Raw genomic sequence first — 25,893 nt, forward strand, 5'->3', positions numbered from 1 at the left:
CAATTCGACTTTTGACGCCTTCTAAACATGTTTTGAAGTGAAAAGAGATTAATTTCATCAACTTCAACACTTAAACCGGCGCTTCGCAAGTGGACGTAAACGGCTCGGGGGGAAAATGGAGAGTGATCTCTCTGTACTATACGCCGCTCTGTGAGGACATATGTCAAAGTCTTTGTGCTGCTAGAGTCGACCAGCCCCCCTCAAAAAGGGGGAAAAAAAAGAAAAAGAAGAGGAAAAAACACAACATTTGCATTTCAAGCTTGCCGGCATCTTTTCTGCTCTCAGTCCTCCAGTCCGACCAGGTAATGTATACACTTTAGCATCTGCGCACGTTTTAAAAGTGTTACCTTTTTTTTTTTACCTCCACTTTCTCCTGTCGCCTCCTTTTCCAGCTGTCCGGCTAGCTAGTTAGCTAGCAGGCTAGCTGAGGGGCTAATCCGTTAGCGTCGCTGGATGCTAATTCGCCTGATAGCTTTGCAAATTAGCCTCGATTGAGCCGATTACAAGAGCACAAGAAACTCGCTTTTTAATCCCCCTATATACGCCACGAAAGTCGAAAAACAAATGCAAAAATACGTTTTAACGAATAGCATCGTCTCCGAAACATAATTGTCTTTAAATACGTTGGACGCGTGTGTCTCCCAAACTTGAATTCTGATCATTTATGCATAATGCATTGGATTAAAAAAATAAATAAATACATTTCTGTATGGTCTATATTGAAACTAATTTTTTTTTCAGACTGTCCCTGAAGGCAACACTTGAATTGACGTGCTGCCTTCAGGGACAGAATGAAAGAACATTAAAAGAAATCCTAAAAGTTTCATTTAAATTTCTGCCTTGTCTTTGATACGTGCACGTAATGGAGGATAATGATGCCTGTTTCGTTTGAAACCTACAATTCCAAATTTGATTTATTGACTTAGTTGCTGTTTGTTAATGGTGATAAAGAAGGTGGAGGTGCTAATGACATTGATTGCACCTTTGGGATCTTGTTGCATTATTGTGCCATTTCCTTACATGTTACGGTGTTATGTTGTTCTTGTGTGATGCTGTTTTGTCTCATGTTGTGTCCTGTTTTTTCCCAAGTTGTTGTTTTGTGGTTCTCATATTACATTGTTGTGTTTCGTGCTCTGTCGTTTATCGAGTTGTTGTTTCTGGTTATAAAGTAAAGTTGTTGTTGTGTCATGTGGGGAGATAATAATGAGGTGTGATTGTTGGATCATGTTGTTGTGAGGGTTAGGGTCAAGTTTGAGGTTATGATGAGATTGTGTACTGTCTAGTCATGGGTCAATGTTAGATTCTGACGGTATGATAGCCGTGAGTAAAAATATCACGTTATTGAAAAGACATCTCTAAGATTCCCTTTTTTTAAATAAAAGAAATTCTCATAAATATCATTTTTTTCCTGCTGAACAAAATATATTGTTTTTAAACAAACTATAGAAAATTTGGTACAGAAAAAATAACATGTACCATGTTTAGTTGAAATAAATGTGAACATTCTTCTTTTGTTTTAACTCTTCTTACTAAGTCATACTTTCGTGAGCTATTTTATGACAGACCCGTGGGCTACTCATGGTGCTAACTAGTAGCAGCTGGCACCATTTGTTTTTTTTGTATTTGTTTAGGACAATCTTTATTAAACAGCAAAAAAAACATCTGTGGTTGCACAATGTCCCTCTTTGCTGTCGCCTTTCCTCTTCCGTGTGTAACTGCTCACCCCTCCTATCTCTGCTCACAGAGAAGGAGAATAAAAAAGCTAATTAGAGGCAATTAACTTCAACAAGCCGGCTGGTTTTAGATTGTGCCATGCTTAGAAGTCCCCTAAAAAACGTAAAGATCAGCCCTTACAAGTGACAGACCGTATTAGCAGTTATTGAAACCATGACTTTATAAAACTACAATAAACCGATAATCAACACATTTGTGTCATTTATTGTCTTTTTGTGATGAATATGTTGTTATGTCGTCATTGTGTCATAATGCTGTGTGCAGGGGGGAGGTGATGAGGTGTGACGATGGAGGTTCCTGAGTATTTGGACTTGGATGAGATTGACTTCTCGGATGACACTGTGGTCAGTTACGCACACAAACACGCATGAGCACACCTACTGTTGCTTTGGTTTTTGTGATGTTCTTAATAGGGCCTGACTGATATGGATATTTTGAGGCAATTACAGTATGATATTATCTTGATTGTAATGTGTTATAATGTGGAAAATATTTTTGACACGAATCGGCATAAAATCGGGCAGCAGGCCGATTACTCGGTCAGTCTCTTGTTTTTCTCACCTCGTTGTGTTGTTTCAGTATTCCGTCTCATCTCTGAAGAACATTCCGGAATTGTCAAGACGGAACGATGCTCAGGCGGAGGAGCGAGCTGGTAATATTGATTAATGTGTTAGCTAAGCGGCTAATGCTAACAAATGCTGACCGGATTTAAATTAAGCTTCCTTGTCATCTATTCATATTCCTTCTCACTTTCTCTTCATTTGCTCATTTTCTCCTCTTGATCTCCTCATTTCTTCGCATTCTTACTGTGTTCCGCAGCGCCGTCCATCAATTGGAGTCGCGGCGTGGCATCCCACGTGGGCGTGATGGGAATAAAACCCTCGGGTGTCACTGAGGCGCACAGTAAGTTCCGTCCTGTGAAGCGGGTTTCTCCTCTCAAGCATCACCCCGAGACCAGAGAGGAACCTCCGGGCTGGGATGCCAAGGTCCAAGACCAAGACCAAGACCAAGACCAAGACCAAGACCAGGAGCGAGCAGCGGGGGACGCCAGGCCGGCTCCTAAGGACCACAAGTTGCCTTTTAATGCGGCGGGACTCAAGATGGTCGACGGCGCTGGTGCGGGTTCAGGTAATTGAAACGAAAATGTAACATTTTAACACTGACATGATCAACCGAACCATCAGTAAATCTTGTCTAACAAAGCTCAGCTAGCTTCATGCTAACATCTAATGCCAAATACCATAAACGTGCTAACAGAAGTTAGCATCAATGTTACAATAATTATAAATTTTCAAACAAGTGCTACTTTAGCAAATACACAGAACAACAACACATACAAACGGAGCATTTATCAGTAGCGTCTTCTTCATCCTCCTCGTGAGTGGTTTCATTTTGTATTAGTGTATTTCAGTCTTTGTCTCCTTTTTAAGTTTTTCACTATCATTCAAGTGGGTGGCCTATCTGCGGCTTGCTTGTAACTTAAATTTTGAGCATCAAGATACCGCTGTAATTTTTCCTGAAAGATTTCTATCAGAAATGGCCTCTAGTCATATCTTGTTTCCATACCAGGTGCTAACCAGGGGGGCAACCCGAGTGTCCTGGGGGAGCTGGAGCACTATGACCTGGACATGGACGAGATCCTGGACGTTCCGTTCATCAAGTCATCCGGCCAGCAGACGTCGACGCTACCGAGGGCACCCGACAAACGGCTGGTGAGCGCGGGCAACGTGGGTGGAGCCACGCTGGAGAGGCAACGAAGGCAAAACAAGAACAACAAGGAGGATGACAATGGCAACAGCACGGCAGCGCAGGTACACACACACACACACACACACACACACGCACACACTCCTGAGCATCATTACACAGCCGCTCATGTGACACTCGAAGCTCAACATCAACTTCTCGTCTTTCTTCCTTTTCCTTCTCCTCTTCCTCCTCTTTCTCTTCCTTCTGCAGATGTGCGTCCTGTCCCCACTGAAGTGGTCGGACCTGAAGAAGTCCAAGTCCCTGGATCCGGACCTGCAGCACCTTCCTCGCTCTCAGTCTTCGGGAGGCTTCCAGCATCATTTTCATCATCATCATCAGGAGACGGTGCTCTCCTCTTCCTCCTCGCTGCTAAGCTGCTCCTCGTCACTCTCCTCCTTCCCTGAGGGAGGTAAGAACCAAATGTCGTGTAAGAAGGGACTGTAAGGACACGCCACCTCTTGAAAACCTTTTATGACAAAAACTGTAATAGAGATTCAATGCACAGATCTGCATTAGGGGTCACCAACTCCGGTCCTCGAGGGCTCCTATCCTGCATGTTTTTGGTGTTTTCCTCATCCAACACACCTGATTCAAATGATCACCTTATCAGCAAGCTTTGCTTAATCCTGATCATCTTATCAGCAAGCTTTTCTGAATCCTGATTATTTGAATCAGGTGTGTTGGACGAGGGAAAAAAAATCTAAAACATGTAGGTAAGGGCCCTCGAGGACAGGAGTTGATGACTCCTGCAATAGATAGATCTAGAAAACACTAGGGGTGAGTATTGGCAAGCATGTTGCAATACGATACGTATCGCGATACTTGGGTCACGATACGATATTATCACGATATTGCGATATCACAATATTGTGATGTTCTACCCAGTTACTATCAAAATTACATGTAGAGCTGAGAAATGAAGTTTGCTGTATAGTTAATCAGAAGGACAAAATTGAGTCGAAACTATTTGCTTTAAAACATCCTATTTATTCTTTGTGTTTTTGCACATTTTCTCAGAAAAAAAGAAAATGCAGTGTTACACACTGCCATCATTAAATCGATATTAGAAGCTGAAAAATTGATATCATATTTGGCGGCCGAAAATCGCGATACATTGGCAAATGGATTTTTTTCCACTTCCCTGGAAAACACACATAAAGATCTAGAATAGATACTAGAACAGAAAACTGGAAAGATGAAGGATTTAGATTAGATAAACCTAGAATAGATGACTAGACACATGAAGGATCTAGATCTGACAAAGAAAGATGTACAAGTGGGCTCTAGATTTGGTAGGTTTATTATAGATTACTAGGTGTAGCATTTACATCTTGAATAGATATTTAACCTATAGATAGATCTGGAAAAGATAGATTCAAGATTCCAATTGATAGTTCTCACATACATATATAGTAGATTTAGAGTAGAGATATTGTAGCTCTAGAGTGGATGCCTCGAAAATAGATTTGTAATATAGAATTAGATCTGAAATAAATTCGTGTAAAATAGGTTGATCATAAATTACTATAGACTGAGCTAGAAAACATTTATAAGAAGTTATTAGAATAGAAGGATCAAGAATAGAGGCTGCTTTTTTTAATGCCATAATACTGGCGTGCTAATAATCAATGTGATAATCAATATGTGCTTGGTTGAATCAGACAAGCTGCTGTCAGCCAGGGTGTATCCCGAAGCACAGAGCAACAACCAGAACCACAGGCCGGGCCTGGAGCCTCCAGCAGGGGGCGCCGGCGTATTGTTTCCCCTCCTGGCCAAGCAGGATGCTGCCAAGCCATGGAGCCCTGCAGGAGGACAACACGGAGGAGGAGCGGCATCAGGAGGAGGAGGAGGAGGAAAGGGGAGGGCAGCGGAGGCGGACGAGGAAAGCAAGAAGAAGCACAACATCATCAACATCGTCAGGGAAGGTCAAATCTCGCTTCTGGTGAGACACTCGTGCGTCTTCATTTGTGCCGGTGCGGCGCTACACCCGACGCACCGGTAGAAATCTGTGTAGCCCCATTTAAGCCCCTCCAGCATTTTATTTTACATTTTAAAATATTTCTTGATCATTTTATGAAATCTGAAGACAAGAAGTTGACAAGTAGCCATTCTCTTCCAATCTGATCTCTGCTTCCATGTTTGAGCTGAAAAAAACCCAAAACAAAGTAATTAATACAAAGATAGAACATAGATAAGAAGAAAGAGGATTCCCAGGGGGATTTTAAATAAAGAAAGAGCGCAAAGGAATAGTTTCAACGGTTTCTTGTTTTTTTTCATTTAATATGGTACTCTGGTACTCTCTGCTTTCCGTTTCAAAGATGAAGAAAAGAGGTTTTGAAGTGGAAATCAACCCAAACATATTTTTTTCAAGAATGTGTTTTATGCAGACCTACTAGTTGAAACAAGGCATTCTTATAAACATCGCGTTTGTGGAATAAGAGTTAATCCACTCGTTTTTATCCATCTCTGGGGGTGGCCATTTTGTCACTTCTGTCGACTGAAAATGACATCACAACTACCCAGGGCTCAGGTAACAACCAATCACGGTTCAGCTTTCGAAAACAGGCGAGTTGTGATTGGTCGTTGCCTGAGCCCTGGGTAGTTGTGATGTCATTTCCTGTCGACAGAATTGACAAAATGCGCCCCCCGCCCCCCCCCCCATTTATTTAGCGTTGCTTCTAGCCATGAAAATAGTTTGCTGCTATACACAATGTGAATGTATGAAATAAAAACGGTTGATCATATGAAAAAAATAAAAGCAATTGTTCTTTCATCATGTTATCATATTTTTAGTTTACGCTAATAAGACAGTTGCTTCAAGTCCCTGCGAAAAAAATTGCTCCCCAAAATTAGAAAGTTGCTCCTCAAAATAACTCATTCATTTTCTAAAGTGCTCCACAAAGAACAAAGAATAGTAATAGTCTGAACTCTTTAGTTGAATGTTCTTTATCCAAACTTTCCCTCGTGACACCATCCCGTTAATGTGAGATGTTTTCCTGTCAGCCTCACCTGGCCGCCGACAACCTTTCGCTGATCCGCGACGAAGCGGGCAACAACCTTCTGCACGTGTCGGCGTCTCAGGGCCACGCCGAGTGTCTCCAGCATCTCACGTCTCTGTTGGGAGAGGACGGACTGAACGAGCGCAACCAGCAGCAGCTCACGCCCGCCGGCCTCGCCGTCAAGGTCCGTCCGCGGCGGCCATCTTGCGCGTCAACGTGGGTGCGTGTTTGTACATGTGTGTGTGTTCGCGTTGTAGAACGGTCACCTGGAGTGTGTGCGTTGGATGGTGAGCGAGACGGAGGCCATCGCCGAGTTGAGCTGCACCAGAGAACATCCGAGCTTGATACACTACGCCGCTCGCTACGGACAGGTAAGACGCTTCCTGTCGCTCGCTTCCTGTCGCCCTCCAAATCCAATTTGTGCGCTTATGTTTGTGCGCACGCGTGTGCAGGAGAAGGTGTTGCTGTGGCTGCTTCAGTTTATGCAGGAACAGGCCATCTCTCTGGATGAGGTGGACCACAACGGCAACACAGGCGTACACGTGGCTGCGCAGTATGGACACCTCACCTGTATACAGGTGCGATCAGACTCAGTACTCAGATTCACTCTTTGAGTACTCACCAAGTACCGATACCTGTATTACTTTTGAGGTATTCAATTGAATTTAACGCAATGACAAAAAAACGGTGACACTGTACATTGTAATTCCCAGGGGTTCATCTCCGGTCCTCGAGGGCCCCGATCCGGCATGTTTTAGATGTTTCCCTCCTTCAACACAGCCGAGTCATCAGCAAGCTACGCAGAAGCCTGGTAACGATCCTGATCATTTGAATCAGGTGTGTTGGAGTTCGAGGAGGGAAACATCTCAAACATGCAGGATAGGGGCCCTCGAGGACCAGAGTCGGTGACACCTGTGTTATAATTACAAATGTTATGACTTTGTTTTCACAAAGTACAGCCAATCATGTTTTGCTGCTCGCAAACCTGAACTTTGACACTGATTGTGCGTGTGTGTGCGTGTATGCGTGGTTAGACATTGGTGGAGTATGGCTCCAACGTGACGGTGTTGAACCAGCAGGGCGAGCGAGCTTCACAGCTGGCGGAGCGTCAAGGTCACAGCCCGTGCGCTCGCTACCTGGTTGTCGTGGAAACGTGCATGTCCTTAGCGTCGCAGGTCGTCAAGCTGACTAAGCAGCTCACAGAGTCAGTGCGGGGGAAAAAAAAAAAAATAGACGACTAACGTTCAACTCACAGCTCATGAAGCTTACTGACTAAATGCGTGCGTGCGCGTGTGTTGCAGACAAGCAGCCGAGAAGGCAACACTACAGAAACAACTACACAAACTTGACACCAGGTATCTCACACATGCGCACACACATGCATGAAACAGTTACTTACATAGACCCACAAGCGCACAATCGTTTACACACACGGATATACATTTACAAATACACTCACATACACATTTACACGCACACACCATTCAAAAACATTCACACACATGCATTCACATATACACTCAAACTCATACACAGACGCACACTCAAGGTATGCACACATTTTTTACACGTTCACACATATGCACACTCACGACATGCACATTTACACATTCATTCACACATTACCACATTTCCGCATGCACACAAACATTCACTTATACAAATACATACAGACACATGCGCACAACACATTTACACGCACACACAGATTGTCTCTCATGCACAACACGCATTCAGGCATGCACATTTACACAGTGAAACGTGTAGTTGTGGCGTATACAGCCAATGCGTATCATCCTCAGCTGTCATCCGTCCGGCGTGGAGGCGTGGCCTGAGATGATGCTGAGCGTGGAGGGGACGTCCGGGGACAGCGATTGGCTGGTGCGTCAGGAGGCGGCGCTACGGAAAGACATCTGTGATGCCACCAGGGTCGGTGCGGCGGCGGCGGGGGTTCCGAGCCGGGAGGGCGCACGGCGTAGCGGCGCGCTGGCGTCGACGGAGAAGCGTGAGCAGAAGCTGGCACGCCTGAAGCAAATGATGCAACGCTCGCTCAGCGAATCGGATTCCGACGCCCCTCCCAGACCCGATAGGCCCACTCACCTGCCAATCAACGACGAGGAGCCCGCCTCCAAGCACCTCCACCTAGTCATGAGGAAACACCTCCCCCCGGCCGACAGGAAGCTGATCTCCAAACAGGTCAACGGGGTGGCCTTCAGCCACTCGGAGGCGGCGGACGCCGCGGGCGAGGCAGAAGCCCCCCCCGACGCCGCCAGCCCCCCCAAGGCGACAGCCACCAGCCCCAAGAGCGCTCTCAAGTCGCCGTCGTCACGCAGGAAGACGGCACACAGCCTCAAGCTCAGGGTCACCTTCAACGAGCACCTGCATCAGGAGGCGGAGCCTAACAGGGCGCTGCCCACCACCAAGGAAGCCACGCCCACAGGAAGCTCAGAGGCCAAGAGGCCCTTTGGGGCGCTCAGGTCCATCATGGAGACGCTCAGCGGAAACGCAAACAACAACAACAACACACACAACACGACACACAACCAGCACAAGAATAAGAACAAAAGCACCAATGTGTGAACACTTTATGTTGCCATGGAAACATTTTTTTTTCATAATCACACACTTTACTCATGATATCACCTTTTTTTAAACAACTTTATTTAAAGCAGGCTGTTACATGATCTGTCGCCATGGCATCATATTCAGGACACCATTTTAAAGCAACAGTTGCCACACTTGAATTCAGATTTTAAAAACTATTTAAACCAGGCTGTTGTTTAACATGGCAACAATACTATTCATTCATTGTAATTTTTTAAGCACAACTTTACTTAATACTGTCAGCTTTTTTAAAAACGCAACTTTATTTAAATTAGGTGTCACATGCTCTGTCTCTATGGCAACACTATTCACTGCGACATTAAATTCAGCTATTTAAACCAGGCTGCTCTTTGACCTGCTGCCATGACAACACATTATTCCAGACAACATTTTTTTAAACATTTGAAGCATGACCTGCCACCTTGGCAGCACGATTCATGAATTCACCACACAGTTTTTAAACAACTTTATTTATACCAAGTTGTCGTCAGAGCAAGAATCAATACATTTATGGCCAAAATATATATATATATATATATATATATATATATATATATATATATATATTTTTTTTTTTTAAGTAATTTCACCTGTTGTCGCAACAACACTTAATGATGTCAGCATTTTATAAACAAGCAGTCATGTGACCTGTCGCTATAGCAACAGGTTTTGTTTCACTTTTACATCACTTATTTTTAATTTCATTTAAATATGCCATAGAAACTTTGTTCGTGACATCCTCTTTCCAACAGCTATTTCAAGAAAAGCCTGTCATGTTATGTCACGATAGCAACATTTTTTTTCCATATTGTCACCCCTTTGGTATTTAAAAACTAAATTACGTTGCTGCTTGACCTGTTGCTCTGGCAACAACACTTGATTCATTATGTCACCTTTTCTCATACGACTATTTAAACGAGGCTGTTACAATAGCTGTCTTCATCCTGCACCTCCTAGTGAAGGACACATTACATAGTTGCTTCACGCATGCCAGTCCGCTAGGGGGCTGCAGTGAACCCAAATGTGCGCCGCCTATTGGCGGCGATGACATCAGAGCAATCTGATTGGACGCTCGGATACGTGCACTAATTCGTGCGCCGATGCCATTGAGTGGTAATCAGTGGTTGTATGACAAAATGAACAGATGTTACGCACGTCTTTTTAATTCATCAAAATGAAGAAAAATGAGGTGAACTATCGCAACAAATGTTAGCACTTCTTTTTTTTTTTTTAAACCAAAAACACATTAAAGATTTACTTTTATTCCTCATGACTTATTCTCTTTTATCACAGATTGTTTGACGCCATGTAAGCTTGTTGGTACCACGCTGGTAAGTAACTTGTCGGCATTTAGCTTGGTTGACTCATTCCCATTAAGTTAACTTATTTAGTGATAGTTGTTTATCTTATGTTAGCATATAGCATTTAGCTCACATTTTATCCTGTGTAACTGCTGGTGTTTAACTTGTATCAGTGTGTAGCAGTTAGCCAGTGATTCAAAATGTTGAGCTTGTTAGAAATGAGCTTGTTTAACAAACTAGTTTAAGTAAGCATGAAAGGGTAAGTCAACGTAACATTTTTTTTCAAGAATATGTTGAAAAGGGCATTCTGATAAATATTGCGTTTGTGGAATAATTTAAGTGTTAATCCACTAGTTTTTAGCTATCTATGGGGACGGCCATTTTTTCTTTTATCAACTGAAGATGACATCACAGCTGCTCACAACGACCAATCACGGTTGACCTGTTTTCTGAATCTGAGCCGTGATTGGTCGTTGTGAGCAGTTGTGATGTCATTTTCAGTTGACAAAAGAAAAATGGCCGCCCCCAGAGATAGCTAAAAAATAATTGATTAACACTCAAGTTATTCCACAAACGCAATATTTATCAGAATGCCTTTTTCAACTAGTGGGCTTGCATAGAACATTCGTGAAAAAAAAAAAATGTTTGCGTTGACCTCCGCTTTTAGTTTATCATTTCATGTTAGCAGGTAACATTTAGGTAGCCCATGAGACTGCCATTACTTGTGTTGGCTACCAGTATTTAGCTTATACTGTATTAGCAATTCCCCTGTGTGATTAGTGTTAGGGTGGAATTAACATAACATCTTGCTCATGCTTTTTTTTTTTTTTTTTTTTACAGCGATTTATTATTATTCTTTAGATCATTAGCATGCATTTGGAAACTGCACTAACCAGTGACTGTGTTGTCCTATTGGGTGTAGCTTGTTCGCATTAAGATTGCATGATTCACTCTGCATATTTCCCATTATTTTAACATGTAGTGTTTAACCTGTGCGGTTCCAATTGTTTAGGTTAGCATTCAACCTTTGTGAATGCTAGTTTTTAACTCCTGTTAGCATGTAGCCTTAACTGAATACATGGTCTCTTAAGTGCTGTCCAATCGATGAGGTTGAATTTATCACTTTGACTCCCCCCAGCACTTTGAGGCCCCACAGGTGTTGATGTCGAAAACTAGCATGTTGTTTTTGTCCCCTCCCGCAAAAGCTCGTTTGGCTAATTGTCACGTTTCATATTTGCGCATGATGGAGGGCGCCATTAGGCCGGCAGCCATTAGGCCCCCCGTGGGAGTGGGGGGGGGCAGTCAGGGGATGGCATCAAAGGCCAATTTGCCAGGTAGACATCATCAATTGAGTCTGCTAAGTGGACCTTTTTGACGCCTTTTAAACGAGCGCAGAACTCAATCCACTTGGACCATCAATCTTGCTAGTTCGCGGCTTTTAGCGGTTTAGCAAACGTCTCGGTGGACTTTTCAAAGATTTGTGACGGTGAAAACATTTTTCACTTTGAACACAAAAAGATTCGAGTTCAGTTTTCACTTTATGATCCAGCTGCAGGGCCTATCTTGATAATCCTTGGCCAGCCGCTAAAGGATGACAACGACGACTTATCACCACACAACCGCAATGTAAATAATGCCTCGCCCAGCATGTTAATATGGCTAGCTGCTAAACTGGAAACTTGTTACAAACATGCTAATGTGACAAATTGCTTGCTTGGGATTAAAACTACATGCTTATGCTGCTAACTGCTATGTACAAAAAACTAAACCAGGGGTATCCTATCCAAATTTCCAAGTTTTCACTAGCATGGTGTGTGTTAAAATTTTTTTATGAAAAACATCAAAAGGTTATGAGAAAAGGTTAAAATGTTGGTTTGCACGGTTAAAAAAATGTTAGCACAATAGTTTTATAATTTTTAAATCTTGAATCATAATTGATATTTTAATTTCAAAATGTAAATATATATTTTTTAAATATTGCAAGACATGCTTATACTTTACTTGAAGGTTGAATGTTACAAGGTATTGGATTTTTTAAAATGAAAAAGTTAAATTGTACCAGACATTACATGTTTTAAATTTAAAAAAATAAAACTTAAATTTTGTTGTTTACAAGATATCAAACTGAATATGGATTGAATATTTCAATATCACGCATTAACATACATTTTGAATGTCATAAGATAACACACTAATACCTTTTTCCTTTGTCATCGATAACATAAAGCTCATGTTGGTTGTTTTTCCCCACTTGAATAAATTTAACATCTTAACATAGTGGATTGATTTTAGCATGTACCGTGCTCACAAGATGAAGTGGCCCTCCACCTCCTTCCTCCCATTTTCTTTCTTTTCTTCCTCTATGTGGCCCTTTGTGGAAAATGTCGGAAAGCCCCAGCGCTAAGCACTGATAGCCACACATGCTAAACACTAATGAGGGTTATCTCAGGTGCTAAATTGCACATTATTTTTTGGACAACACTAGGATTTGAGGTCGAAGACTCAAATGCTGCTAATTGGTTACGTGTTCAGCAAAGGGGCGGGACTTTATTTGACAGGCGGGTGGTAAGGGGGCAGATGAAGGGGGGCACATATAGATTTTCCCGTCTGTTGTTTTTTTTTGTATTTATGTGCTGCTGTTAGCCAGTCAATCACATTTAATTGACAGCTCTGCGCTGGGGGGCCGAGCTGGGATGACAGGACTTTAATGCCAGAGGGGAAAGGCGGGAGCGGCAAACTGAACGGGACGGGGTGGTTGGGGGTGCCCCCTCCTCCTAGGCGTCAACAGCATTAATTGATGTAACCGCTGCCATGATGGATGCTAATCAAAACAACCTTTCAGAAAAAGTCGTTAACGAAACACAAAATGGCCACCGGATACCAGCAGGGGGCGGCGTCCAAGCGTGTTTTTGTTGCCGGACGGCAGCCTTTGGGGATGGGGTCTGTGGGGTGTCGCGTCACGCGGTCGATTGCGGTTGACGGCGAGCATGAGAACACCTTGTTAGCGTGTTTGTCCGTTGCTCCCGCAGGACGCCACTAAGATACGCTAAAATACACTCGTTCTCGCCACATCGACCGCCGCAACTCAGAGACGGCGTTAAGATGGAGAAAAAATGGCAGCATAAGGGCTACATTTAAAAAATATATTTTCATACCCACGTTAGCGTATGGTGCTAGCGTTTACTAACGCAAATTACATGACACCATTTGTCAACACCTTAACATTGGGTAAACACCGGGAACATTAACATTAGCTTAACATTGCGAGTCCCTAAATGCGAAGGAAGAGGCTGAAGTTGGTCGAAGTTGATAGATGGAAACGCTAACTGAAGAACGTTTAAAATGATAAGCAGACCGGCCTATAGGCGATTACTATTTGGTCCAGCCGGACAAAAAGGCAGATAGATGGACGGCGGAAGGGTACCACGCCTGTAGACAGAAGGTGATGAACGGGCCAGGAAATTTCAGTAACGTGCCCAGTTCTGGATAAGCGTAACATTTGGGAGCCACAAGCTAAATGCTAACAAATGGAACACTCGTAATAACAGGGTGAATCCTAGATTAGCCAGCTACATAAGATAACAAATTGAACAGTGGGAATCACACAGGATATATGCTAAATGTGAACATAAGATTAACAGTGAGAGTCCCTGGCTAAATGCTAACAAAAGCTAAACATTTGGGAGCCGCATAAGTTCAATAAAACAAATCTTGATGCCTGTTGAGCGAGAAAATAATAAATATTTAAATGTTAGAAGATCACCATAACCTTGAAATTTAGAATTACGTGTGAAAAACAAAAAGTAAAATAAAAACAAACTTAAAGTAAATGTTTATTTTCCAAAATCACATAGAGCCACAGCAGAATGCTGAAAGCACTTAAAGCACTTTGAGTTGGATTTTTATGTATGAAAAGTGCTATATAAATAAAATGTGATTGATTGAAAGAGCCACCTGTGTTGCTAAATGCTAACATAAGTGCAACATTTGGGCGCCACACAAGCTAAATAAACACTAATAAAAGCTAAACTTTGGGAACCTCGTAATAGCATATGCTAATGCTAGCTTAGCTATGAAACTAACACAAAGACACTGTTAGCTTAAAATGATTTTAATGGAAAAAACATAATCAAAATTCATCTTCTGATTGTTAAAGAAAAAACATGTCCGCCAGGTAATATTTACATGCTAAGCTAACAAGCATTAGCACGCTCACCTAGTGGGACAGAAGGGGCACGAGTTGTTCCCGCTGGACTGGATCCAGACGCGGATGCAGTCTCTGTGAATGGCGTGGGCGCAGGGGAACGGGTGGCGGCTTTCGGAGTCCACGGCCTTCTGGCACATCAGGCACAATTTGCGGGGCCCCGCGGCTTGGGCAGGCGGCAGCCTCTGCGCGTCGCCCCGTGCCAGCATCATGCCCACCTGTTCGCCCACCTGCTCCACCGACATGCCCGCCAGGGTCCCGCGGGCACTTTTCACCTGCTGCAGCAGATGCGTCAGCTGCACCCTGGTGCACTGTGGGAAGCGTGCCCCCAGCCTGTCGAGCACCTTGGCCAGGGGGCCAGAAGAGGCAGTGGCCGGCGTTGACGGAACGACCGGGTAGGCGGGCGGTGTCGGAGAGTGGCTGAGAGGCGGGGCTGACCTGGCGTGGGGCGGAGGATGGTGCTGCGGGTAGAGCGGGGGCGGAGCGGAGTAGCGCATGTGGGAATGAGGGGGTGGCGGCATGCGGTACTGGGGCACTCGCTGGGGTGGTGGCACAGGATTTAGTGATGTCATTATCTGTCTGATCTTCAGATCAGCCTTGAGGGGGAAAAAATGTCAAAGAAATTAAGGTAAAGTATCATCTATATTGGCTGCGGTCGGTGAAGTGTGCGCGGTGGTACCGTGGGTTTGTGTGGCAGTGCGGGCACATTGATGCGTGGCAGGGACTCCAACTCGCGTCCTTCCTGCAACTGTGCCAGGACCTTCTCAAATCGCTTCTCCAGGTCTGCCTGGCTCTTTCGCACCGCTGCCTCCTTGGTGGCCCAGCTAGCCTTCTCCTGATGATGGGCCGGGCGCAGTGACAACACGTACTCGGACACCTGGAACACGTTGGCGTGTAGCATTTGGCCGCTGACTTCCAGTGTTCAACGAATGTTACCGTGTAGCATTTAGCAGCTGAGTAGGAGTGTTACGCGTATGTTAGTTAGTATGTAGCATTTAGATGCTGACTCCCAGTGTGTGTTAAGCCTATGTGACCATGTAGCATTTACCCGCCGACTACCAATGTTAAGCATATGATAGCATGTAGCATTTAACCGCTGACTACCAGTGTTAGGCAGATGTTAGCATGTAACATTTAGCAGCTGACTACCAGTGTTAAATTATTCACTGCCATTGACAAATTTACTTGTTTTTTCACAGTCCAGCCATTCAATCGCAGGAATTTATTTATATTTTTTTCAAACGTTAGGGTAAACGAGGGTCTGAAAATGTCTGGCAGTGAATGAGTTAAGCTTACGCTAGTATTGAGTGTTTGGCCACTGGCCGCCACTGTAGATTTGCATGTAGCATTTGGCCGATGACTGCCAGTATCTTGCCCATGTTAGTATTTAGCTTGTGATGGTCTCCCAGTGCATGGTACCTCTGTAAGCCAGTCCTGTATTCGCTCCATGGCAACGTCTCGCTGTGCCTCCACGGCGTTGACCTGATCTTGAAACGCACGGCTCTCTGCGTCTTTGGCTTCCTGCCTTATTCTGGCCATCTCCTCCTTCAGTTCGTCCAGCTCCTCCTGCCAGCATTGCTGCTCCTCGTCCTGTTCCCGCATTAGCGCAGATAGCTTAGCGGCGCTCTCCTGCAGGTCCTCTGACAGTCTGTTGGCAAAGTCTCGTCACTGTGGCAAACAGCTTTTCATTTTAGCGGCTAGCAGCTATTTAGCCAGCATCTTCTTAATATTTTGCCAGTGATTCCCCATATTTAGCTTATATTAGCATTTAGCCAGTGACTCATGTTACTATTTAGCCAATGACTTACAGTCTTTTGTTAGCGTTCAGGGGCAGCTCGTAGTCTTAGCACATACCTGTCCCTGTCGTCCTCTGCACGGCTTTTCTCAGCACAAGCTTCCTGCTTTTTGGACAGAAAGTTCTTGCGTGTGCTTTTGGAGTTGTTGAGCTGCCGCTTCACTCGCACTGTGTCCAGCTTCTCCAGCATAACCTGCGCCAACAAACAGTTTTGCTTGTGTTAGCATTTATCCACTGACTATGTATTTAGAGCTCAATGTAGTATGTGTTTACCTTGAGTTACTCTATATGACTGCCAGTGTTTAACTATTGTTCGCATGTAGCACTTAGCTAGTGACTCACATATAGCAGTTATCTTGTTTATCTCTGTGTATAGATTATGTTAGCATGTAGCATTTAATCGGGCGACTCTTGTTTATCTCATATTAGCAGTGTTTAATTGGAGTTTGCATGTAACATTTTAGTTGGTGACTGCCGGTGCTTCGTTAATGTTAGCATATAGCTGCTGACCTGATGCTGCCGGGTGGTCTCAGCCTTCTTCTTTTGCAGCTGCGCTGTCTTCTTTTGTCGCTCGGCCTCCTCGTGCTGCCACTGCTTGACCAGTTTGCTGTGCTCCTGTGCTAGCATGTCGCCACACTCCAACATGACCACTAGCTGCTCCTCCCAGTCCGCTGCCATGTTGACACCGGCATCGATTGTTGGATTGGAATTTGATGCCACGGCATCTGTCTGTACCGACTTCTCATGCCCGATTACTATTGTGAGAGAGAGTATTAACAGTTAGATTTTTTGTCATTGATCCTCAGTGTTTACCTTGTATTTAAATGTAGCATTTACCTTATGGCTCCCAGTGTTTGGCTTATGTTACCATTTTGTCTGTGTCACTTTTTTGTGTTAGGTATGTAGCATTTTCCTGAGTAGCTTGTGTTGTGTTGGCATGTAGCATTTAGCCAGTGATTCCATGTACTTAGGTTAGCATGTGTTAGCATTTGGAGGCATCCAGTATTTACCTTGTGTTGACATTTAAACTGTATGGCTCCTGGTGTTAAGTTTGTGTTGGTATTCATCTAGTGACTCCAAACATTTAGCTTAAGTTAGCATTTGAGTCACATGAGTTCTTCCTGCAGGTTAGAACCTGGAAAGATTTTTTTTTCCTTTAACCAATCATAGGTTGTTGGGCATCAGGTAAACAAACTGAACAAAATTTGATTAAAAAAATCGTACACACACATATAATGAAAGCATATTACTGCCACATCATAAAAAATGTTCTATATCATATTATAACAAGATGATTCATTTTTTAATGTTATAAGATGCGAAAATTATCACGCTAAAACAAGAAAATGAGCATGTTAAAATGTGTAATATTTTCTTTATGTTGCACCGTTAAACGCTGAAACATAAGTTTGACTTCCGGTTCAAGTGACTGGGGGAGTGGTTTTGTGGGTGTGAATAAAATTAAGTTACTCCTAAAAAATAAGACAAGAGACGTGCACAGATATCTACATTAGGCTGCACCAGTGACCTGAAGGAATTGCTTTGTTTTGCCGAATGAATAAGAAACTTATCACGTTATAACTTGACAGGTAACACATGATTGAACACCTCTCCCTCCCGTGTGGCAGCAATACGCTTCCACACAAATATTACTATTCCCTTACTGAGACCTAAATTATCGTCATTTAGGTTTTTTTTTATAAGTATATTTACATGACTAGTGTGCACACGTTACCTTCTGTGGTTTCATTCTCAAACGACACCGGCTCCTGGACTGTTTCCATCTTAGCATCCATGCTAGCATCCATCCTAACAACGCGAAATTAAAAATCTTCTGCTTTCCTGGACAAGACAGAATTATTTTACTCACGCGGCTAGTTAACTACGACGAGTTGGAGTGATCGGTTCTTCAAAATAACCTTATATCGTCTACTTTGCGGTTAGTTGATCTACGGGCACTCGCATTAAAAACGAGTGCCTTCCGATCCGTTTCGTTCTTCCTCGCGAGCCAAGTCACTTCCTGTCACATGACCACGGAGGGCACCCCCCCCCACCTGACTCCTCCGACAGTAATCACCCCCCCCCCCACCCCACCGTTTGTCAGTCAACCGGCCGCGGAGGTTAGCTCCTGGCTGTAGCCGTTACCCGTCATTGTGAGTACACGTTAGTTACCTACGCAGGCAATGGCGGCCACGACCAGGGACGCTCCGCCTAACCACAGCGACTTCCAGGAGGTGGAGGACGCCGAGGACCTGTTCCCGGAGCTGACGGGCGGCCCCCGCGACGTGAGTCGGGATAGGAGAGGGTTGGGTTGGACTAGGCGTCAAGCTAGCAGCGGACGGAGGATGAAATCATTAAAATCAAACTTTGCTTGTCTACGCCGCTGTCATTTTTTAATAATACAAATGTATTGTAGAAATAGTTTATTATTAGTATTTTATTTATTAATTATAATAATTATATTATTAACATGAGTTAAATTTGTGTACGGAAGCCGCCGAGGTTGTCCTGTTTCCACGCGAGTAAGCAAGATACGTAGGTGTGCACGCATATGTGTGCCCATGCGTCAGGTGACAGTCAGCAGGTGAGCATGGGGCGTTCAATGACACAGGGGGAAAATGGGAACTTTACTTCCAAGTGTGTTTTTTTTTTAAAACCATATTATCTGTAAAAACGTAAATCTTTACATGTTTACAGTTGAGAGCTTGTAAAAAAAAACACAAAAGCATACTACTGGTGACTTAGATGTGATTTGTTACGTTTTACATAAAGTTTTAGATTATTCTGTCCTGAGAGGAGATCAGGTGTCAAGCAGGAAAAGATCCAATTTCATTTAATTGGTGCAAATAATGTAACTTTGTTCCTCTATTTATGTTCGTGACATATTGACAGGCAGAACAATCAGATGATTTTCCACTAGATGACAGAAGGCATACAATTACCTCTTCATCCACTTTTTTGTGACATTTTTGTTTGGTGAATAAAGGTTATGAAACACTGGCTTGGATTGACAGTTTACTCCTTTGTTTAACTTTTTTGTCCGGTCAGCACTTGGAATTCTTTCCTGCTGGTGTGAGTCTTCCTGTTTTGGGTCTTTCTGCTGAGTCAGGACTTCCTGGTTGTCATTTCCTCCTCTCGACCGGTCAGCGCCACATTCAAACAAAATGCGTTGTTATTGTAGGGGTTATAATACACTTTTAAACCATTGTTCTTTTGTTGGGTTTGTGCAGTATGCAGGCAAGTCTGAAAAAAAAAGAGTTGCACGCCTTGCGTCAAGTATGATGTTATGCCACAAGAATGCTGTGCATCTCTGAGGAACTGGTTGTTGTTCCCACATACTCTGTGGCACAGAGTAGAGGATGTAAAGTAGTAGTTGTTAGATTGATATATATTATTTGTAGAAAACGTTTTACTTTTAATTGAGTTATATTATTTGAAAGTAGCAGTACTTTTACTTGAGTGCAATCATTGGATACTCTACCCATACCTGGGCTAACAATAGTCTACTACTGTTACACCAAAGCCAATTTGTATTAGCAATATGCTAGAAGACCTCTGCTATTGTATGGTTTGGTTTGAACATTTTGCTGTTTGAATTTACAGTGTTCAATTCTCTTCATCTATATCCTTGGCAGTGTTGTTTTGCATATTATTTTAGCATTAAGATATCAGACTTTCATGAAACAAAATGGCATGGTTTGGCTGAGACTTTTTGTTTCTAAACATACGATGTTTAATTCTCTTTTGTGGTATCATGCGTTTGTATGTGTTGCTGCTTTGGGTGTGTTAAATCAGCGGTTGTTTGACGATTTAGAGTTACCGTAAATTCTGTCCTAATTTCTGTTAGTTCGTCTATGACCTTTCCCATGATATGTTAGCATCAAGCTAGCAGATATTGTTTGGTTTGAAAATTTTGTTGTTTAATTTCATGGTCTTTTTTTTAAGTATCCAGAACGGGAAAAAACATAAAGTAAAGTATATATCTCAATGCCTGAAACATATCCCCCACAATAAGAGGGTTCTCTTTGTTATTTTCGCACCAGCCTTGCCTGTCAAATTGCCATCAAAAGAAGAGTTTGAGTGTGAAAAGTCACCGCGGCGCCTCATGTGTCAATATTGAAAGACGTTAACCACTGCATGACAGTTAAATGTGCCGTCAGTATGCCTCAGGTGCTTTGAACGAGTGTCTACTACGTGTTGAGGTCTTGTCTCTGTGTCACTTCCTGTCTGTTTGTCCCGCCTCAGGAAGCGGACCCGAACGGCAGGAGGTCCAACGGGCCCAGTCTTGACTTTGACGATGACGCAGACGACCTGTTTACAGGTAAGTGTTCACTCGATGATGTCGTACAGTGGTGCCCGGACTTATCAGTTGTATTTGTTCCGTGACCACGCATGTACCTGTACTTATTTGTTTGTCAAATCAATATTCCCCATTGGAATGAACCAAACTTAAATTTTTAAGGACTAAAAATGGCACTATTGTAGAAAAAATAAATAAACATATACCTACTGTAGTGTTTGTGTGTTTGATGTGTGCATTTAAGGGGCGTGGACTAGTGAGTGACAGCAGGTCACAGCATGTTCTGTGATTTTTATTATTTTTTTCAATCTTACACGTGACAAAAAAATGAGAAAGTAACAAAAATACTAATCAAAACTAAACTCAAACCAAGAAAATCTATATGTATAAACAAATATAATTAGCAAACCAGCTTAAAGGGGAAGTCAACCCAAACATTTTTTCAAGAATATGTTCTATGCAGGCCCACTAGTTGAAATTCTGATAAATATTGCATTTGTGGAATATTGTGGAAATCATATAAATGTTGAATCATCTCCTCATATTATTACATATACATTACATAACAAATTAATGGATAACTACTTTTGAAATCGGAAGTCAACAACAATAGTTTGTTCAACTATTGTTCAAGTTACTGTAGTAACGTGACAAAAAATGCTTGCAATATTTCAATTTTATTATTTATTACTGATGGCAATTTGAAATTTTGGTAGAGATTTTAACAAAAAATCATGGAAGCTGACATGCTTGATTTGCTTTTGCGGGCCAGATAAAATGATATGGCGGGTCAGATCTGGCCCCCGGGCCTTGAGTTTGTAAATGTAAATATTTTGTTCTAAAACAGTTAAATATAAATGAACTATACTTCACTACATGTACTATACTGGATTAAAAAAAAAAAAGGTTTAAATCACTGTGATATTATGTGCAGTTTCAAAATGTAATTTAGTAATACTTTTGTGAACTACAAGAGGGCGCCTGCATACCACATTCGAACAGCACTACAAAATATGTCCAACTCGCTATAAGACACTATATAGTGGATAGGAAATGATTCCCAACGACAGCCATTGTGTCTTGAAGCAGCCAGTCACCATTTTGTCTTGTGTGTGCGTGTGATAGAGGCCACAGAGGAAGTGTCGCTGGACAGCCCGGAGAGAGACGTGTTGCTGTCGGACGGCCCGTCGCCCGCCATCACCCCCATCACGCCGCCCACCTCCATCCTCACCCCACGCTTAGGACACGCCCACGACGACATGTTTACACACTCCTCCTTCGATGAGGTAAACATCCGTAAACACACACATGTACTCTACATACCTTTAGGTACATACACACATATACTCACAAATAAACATAACCAAATGTGCACACACACACACACAGATGCACTTTCACTCCTCCACACACAGTCACACTGGCCACATGCACACACTCTCACATTTCATACATACACAGAATTCACACATACAAACAAAAATAAACACATGCTCACATACACACACCTACATGCACACGTTGACACAGACACACTTGCACACGCACACAATACTACTGAGGAGTATTTTCTGCTTTTGTTGTCACATGTTGTGCGTTGCTTTTGTTCAGCTAGAAGAAGAAGAGTCCAGCGACACGTTGGACGTTCTCATCTCTGTTTCGGACCCCGAGAAAATCGGTGAGTCCTTCCTCTACCTTCAACGTCCTCAACTCAAACCGTGTCACACGAGCCAAATGGCCGCCATTTGCTGTCCGGTGACCAGGTTTTGCTGTTCCCAGGTGATGGCATGAACGCTTACATGGCCTACAGGGTGACCACCAAGGTGTCGCCGTCATCGCCGTTGTTCAGGCTTCCCGAGTTCTCGGTCAAGCGTCGCTTCAGCGACTTCCTGGGCCTTCACGGAAAGCTGGCGTCCAAGTACATGCACGTAGGCTACATCGTGCCCCCCGCGCCAGAGAAGAGCATTGTGGGTACGTTGCTATGGCGGCACAAACACAGGGCCTTCGCAGTTAACATATATGATGTGTGTTGCGTGTAGGAATGACCAAGGTGAAAGTCGGGAAGGAGGATCAATCGTCTAACGAGTTTGTGGAGAAGAGAAGGTTGGCCTTGGAGAGGTACGATGATGTGTTGACCTCTTTGATGTTTTCGCGAGTGATGCCACGTGTTCTTAACGTGATTTAGTTGCTAGTGTTACTTCTTTGAGGTCACATGTTGTTAATGTGATGAACTACGTTCCCGCATATTTCACATTCTGAACGTCACATCACGAATGTGGTGAGCAAGTGTCGCCTCTTTGATTTCACATGTTTTTAACATGACAAATTTGTGTTACCTCTTTGGTTTCCCGTTTTAAAAATTGTGGTCAGCAATTGTTTTCTCTGTCACACGTTCTTAACATGATGAACATGTATTGCCCCTTTGATTTCCTGTTCTTCACCAGATGAGTTGGTGTTGCTTCTTTGATGCCACACGTTCTTACCGTTTCCTCTGTGACATTGCATGCTCTTAACATGTTGAGCTTTATGTCACATGCTAACAAGATGATCGTAGTGTTGTCTCTTTGATGTCACATGGTTAACATAATGAGTTTTATGTCACATGTCCTGAACAATGTCTTGAACAAGTGTGGTATCTTTGATGTAATAAGGCCTTAACATGATTTACTAGTGTCATCGCTTTGATATCATATTCTTAATGTGAGTTTTAGTCTTAACTCTTTGATATGCCAAATTACCTCTTTAATGTCACATGTTCTTGACATGAGCAAGTTGCACCTCTTTGATGCCACCTGTTCTGAACAATGTGAGGCGCTTGTGTCAGCATTACCTCTAGGTAATGACTATTTGATCTCAACCTGACATCAGTCATTGATGCCCCCATCTGAACAATGTTAGGCGCTAGCTCTTTGACTCCACGTGTTCTGAACAACCTTTTTGATGTTGTGGTGCAGGTACCTGATGCGAACGGTTCAGCATCCCGTCCTGCTCAAGGATCCCGACCTCGTGCAGTTTCTCGAGAGTTCCGAGGTAAACAAACAAAACAAGCAAACATCATTGATGATGCCTAAACCCCGCCCCCCCCCCCCCCCCACCACCACCCATGGTGCCTTCTGGGACTGGGCTGGTGTGCTTGGGGGTGTGGCCTACAAAATAAATGGCGGTCTGTCAGCGACTTAACAGATGAATTGTGGGACGCTTGGGCGAGCATGGCGTCCCGTCCGGCCCACTTAATGAAACACAACCAGGAGGGGGCTATAAATGAAAAGCACCCCGTGGTCCCAACCCCCCTCACCCCCCTCCTTCATTTAGCCTCCATCAACGAGGACCCCCGAGACACCGCCTCCGCTTAAATGGCTTTCAGGGGGGTTGGGGCGGGACCACCACGTGCGAAAGTAAACTTTTCCGAAATGAAGAAAAATGAGCTCTCACGCCGATGCGAGGATTTAATCTGGAATGCCGACGACGTTCCTATCGCTTTGAGGGGGGGCGTGTGGAATGACGGGAATTAAAGGGGGGGGCGAGGGCTAGGGTGAGGGCGAGATGTCGACAAAGCGATTGTGTCGAAAGTGAAGCGGCGGCGGCTAATTAAATGGGGAGAAACAAACGTCACAAGTCGTTTTGTGTCATCAAAGACCAACATGACGCCACCTTCCTCCATTGGGGGGCGCCTTCACGCCACTGCGTTAGCTTAGCATCAGCAGTATGCTTTTCGCTCATAAGTCTGACTCGCCTCCCACACGCACACACAAACACAGATGTAGCCGTAAAAGAAGAGCTGGAATTTATCCACTTGTTCTTCACACAGAACTCAGCGGCGGGATATTGCTTACACACAGCGACACAGTATCCTGCAGTCGGATAATTAGATGACACCAGCATCTGGTGCTACATAAAGAAAATGCACAATAATTAGTTTATTTTTCTTTTCTTCAGACAATGAGGTTTTTATTTGCATCTATTAGTTTTTACGTCAACTGCCGTCTTCTTTTGGAGTTTTTAAATCCTCTGTTAGGTGGTATTACGTCCTCATACGTGGTTACTATTGTCTGAAAAAAAGAATTATTATTATATATGTTATTATAGATCCCGCAGCCAGGTCATTAGACGACGCCAATGTCTGGTGTGACGTAAGGAAATTATGTCCTGTCAACCATTCGAGCCGGCATGTATCCACTTGTGCCTTTCACTTAGAACCCAGCAAAGGTCGGAATTGCTGTGCCTGATCACTTTTATTTTATTTATTTTAAACAATTTTTTTTAACAGTACAGTGTACTACTGACAGATAATGAGATGACACCAGTGTTTGGTGAGTCAGTAGATTTATCCATCTGTGCCTTTCACACCGAATCCAGCTAAGGAGGGATATTGCTGTAACTGCAAGTGCTTTCAAGCAGAGACAAAGCATCTCACAGCCATATAATTACATGACACAAGCCTCTGGTGTGAATATATGAAATACGTCCAGTGCGTTGGTAGAAGGGCGTTTCAGATGTAGGGCTGAAACGATTCATTGAATAACTCCTTTACAAAAAAAGGTTGATGCAAAATGTCAGTCTCAGAGCATCGATGGAACCAGCTTCCACACGACACGGGTATATTGTTAATGAAGAACAATAATTGGTTAATAAACATAATTTGATTTAAAAAAAACTTTAATGTGAAAATGTTTTTTTGCAGAATCACATTGTACCCAATTAACCGATGGAATAATCACGGGAAAATTCGATTCTAAAAATATTGGCCTGTTAAGCATCTGATACCACCTGCAGCCCCTTCCACGCTGCGTGCCGTGTAAAATAGTTGTCGGATAGCCACGACTGCTTTCAACACAATAGTGAGTAGTGGGTGTTAAACTTCATCTTTACATCCCTGTCCTGTCTTTGCGCTATGATTCCCTTCGACACCCTCGCTACCTTTCACGCTGAACAGCAATGCAGGGGAAAAGACGTCTTTGATGCGTGTTTTGTGCGCGTGCGTTCCAGTTGCCTCGGGCTGTCAACACGCAAGCTCTGAGCGGCGCCGGCCTCCTCAGGATGGTCAACAAGGCGGCCGACGCCGTCAACAAGATGACCATCAAGATGAACGAGTCGGACGCCGTGAGTTGCCCTGGGGGGGCGAGGGAGGGGGGGGATGGTAACCTTGTTACCGTGATGGACGGCTTTGTGTGCGTTGTGTGCGTTGTGTGTGTGGGGGTGTGTGGGGG

The 25,893-nt window shown here is 43.5% G+C and overlaps 3 protein-coding genes across 6 annotated transcripts in view; 2 read left to right on the plus strand and 1 right to left on the minus strand.

The window, feature by feature from the left end:
- On the plus strand, positions 1–10,356 carry sncaip (synuclein, alpha interacting protein). Its single transcript, XM_086029846.1, has 13 exons — positions 1–302; positions 1,999–2,078; positions 2,314–2,386; positions 2,554–2,862; positions 3,304–3,545; positions 3,694–3,892; positions 5,145–5,425; positions 6,487–6,666; positions 6,740–6,853; positions 6,935–7,060; positions 7,517–7,686; positions 7,784–7,837; positions 8,285–10,356. Exons 2-13 carry the CDS (start codon positions 2,022–2,024, stop codon positions 9,060–9,062), a joined length of 2,583 nt encoding a protein of 860 aa, XP_085885972.1. The 5' UTR covers positions 1–302; positions 1,999–2,021; the 3' UTR covers positions 9,063–10,356.
- The window catches only part of snx2 (sorting nexin 2), a 22,923-nt gene continuing 7,226 nt past the window's right edge, over positions 10,197–25,893 (plus strand). For 2 of the 3 annotated variants that reach the window (XR_015086719.1, XM_086029849.1), the window contains exons 1-8: positions 18,482–18,671; positions 20,632–20,707; positions 21,812–21,972; positions 22,298–22,364; positions 22,466–22,657; positions 22,726–22,804; positions 23,641–23,716; positions 25,673–25,786. Coding sequence is in view for 1 of the 3 variants with exons in the window: in XM_086029849.1 (XP_085885975.1) it covers positions 18,570–18,671; positions 20,632–20,707; positions 21,812–21,972; positions 22,298–22,364; positions 22,466–22,657; positions 22,726–22,804; positions 23,641–23,716; positions 25,673–25,786 (867 nt within the window). In the remaining 2 variants the exon portion in view is untranslated. Of the gene's footprint in view, positions 10,295–10,379; positions 10,418–18,481; positions 18,672–20,631; positions 20,708–21,811; positions 21,973–22,297; positions 22,365–22,465; positions 22,658–22,725; positions 22,805–23,640; positions 23,717–25,672; positions 25,787–25,893 lie in introns of those variants that run through there. The other variant, XR_015086720.1, reaches the window with a different exon arrangement.
- On the minus strand, positions 14,483–18,930 carry rnf214 (ring finger protein 214). Of its 2 annotated transcripts, XM_086029847.1 has the most exons (7): positions 18,306–18,455; positions 18,122–18,228; positions 16,897–17,141; positions 16,446–16,579; positions 16,011–16,239; positions 15,271–15,468; positions 14,483–15,187 (listed from the first exon to the last, which is right to left on the minus strand). In XM_086029847.1, exons 2-7 carry the CDS (start codon positions 18,192–18,194, stop codon positions 14,600–14,602), a joined length of 1,467 nt encoding a protein of 488 aa, XP_085885973.1. In that variant the 5' UTR covers positions 18,195–18,228; positions 18,306–18,455; the 3' UTR covers positions 14,483–14,599. The 2 variants fall into 2 exon arrangements, with proteins under 2 accessions (XP_085885973.1, XP_085885974.1); XM_086029848.1 differs by lacking the exons at positions 18,122–18,228; positions 18,306–18,455 and adding an exon at positions 18,563–18,930.

Source organism: Filicampus tigris, chromosome 5, assembly GCF_054856515.1.
Source record: "Filicampus tigris isolate MCC_2025a chromosome 5, RoL_Ftig_1.0, whole genome shotgun sequence".
Lineage (NCBI taxonomy): Eukaryota > Metazoa > Chordata > Actinopteri > Syngnathiformes > Syngnathidae > Filicampus > Filicampus tigris.

What these genes read in the sequence shown, in the direction of transcription:
- sncaip (XM_086029846.1), top strand. Translation starts at nt 2,022, where the DNA reads ATGGAGGTTCCTGAGTATTTGGACTTGGATGAGATTGACTTCTCGGAT. An exon ending in CGGCGCTGGTGCGGGTTCAG is followed by an intron (nt 2,863 to 3,303) that starts GTAATTGAAACG and finishes TTTCCATACCAG; the next exon opens with GTGCTAACCAGGGGGGCAAC. An exon ending in CTGACTAAGCAGCTCACAGA is followed by an intron (nt 7,687 to 7,783) that starts GTCAGTGCGGGG and finishes CGTGTGTTGCAG; the next exon opens with ACAAGCAGCCGAGAAGGCAA.
- rnf214 (XM_086029847.1), bottom strand. Translation starts at nt 18,194, where the DNA reads ATGGATGCTAGCATGGATGCTAAGATGGAAACAGTCCAGGAGCCGGTG. An exon ending in TGAGAATGAAACCACAGAAG is followed by an intron (nt 17,142 to 18,121) that starts GTAACGTGTGCA and finishes CTCTCACAATAG; the next exon opens with TAATCGGGCATGAGAAGTCG. An exon ending in AGACCACCCGGCAGCATCAG is followed by an intron (nt 16,580 to 16,896) that starts GTCAGCAGCTAT and finishes TTGTTGGCGCAG; the next exon opens with GTTATGCTGGAGAAGCTGGA.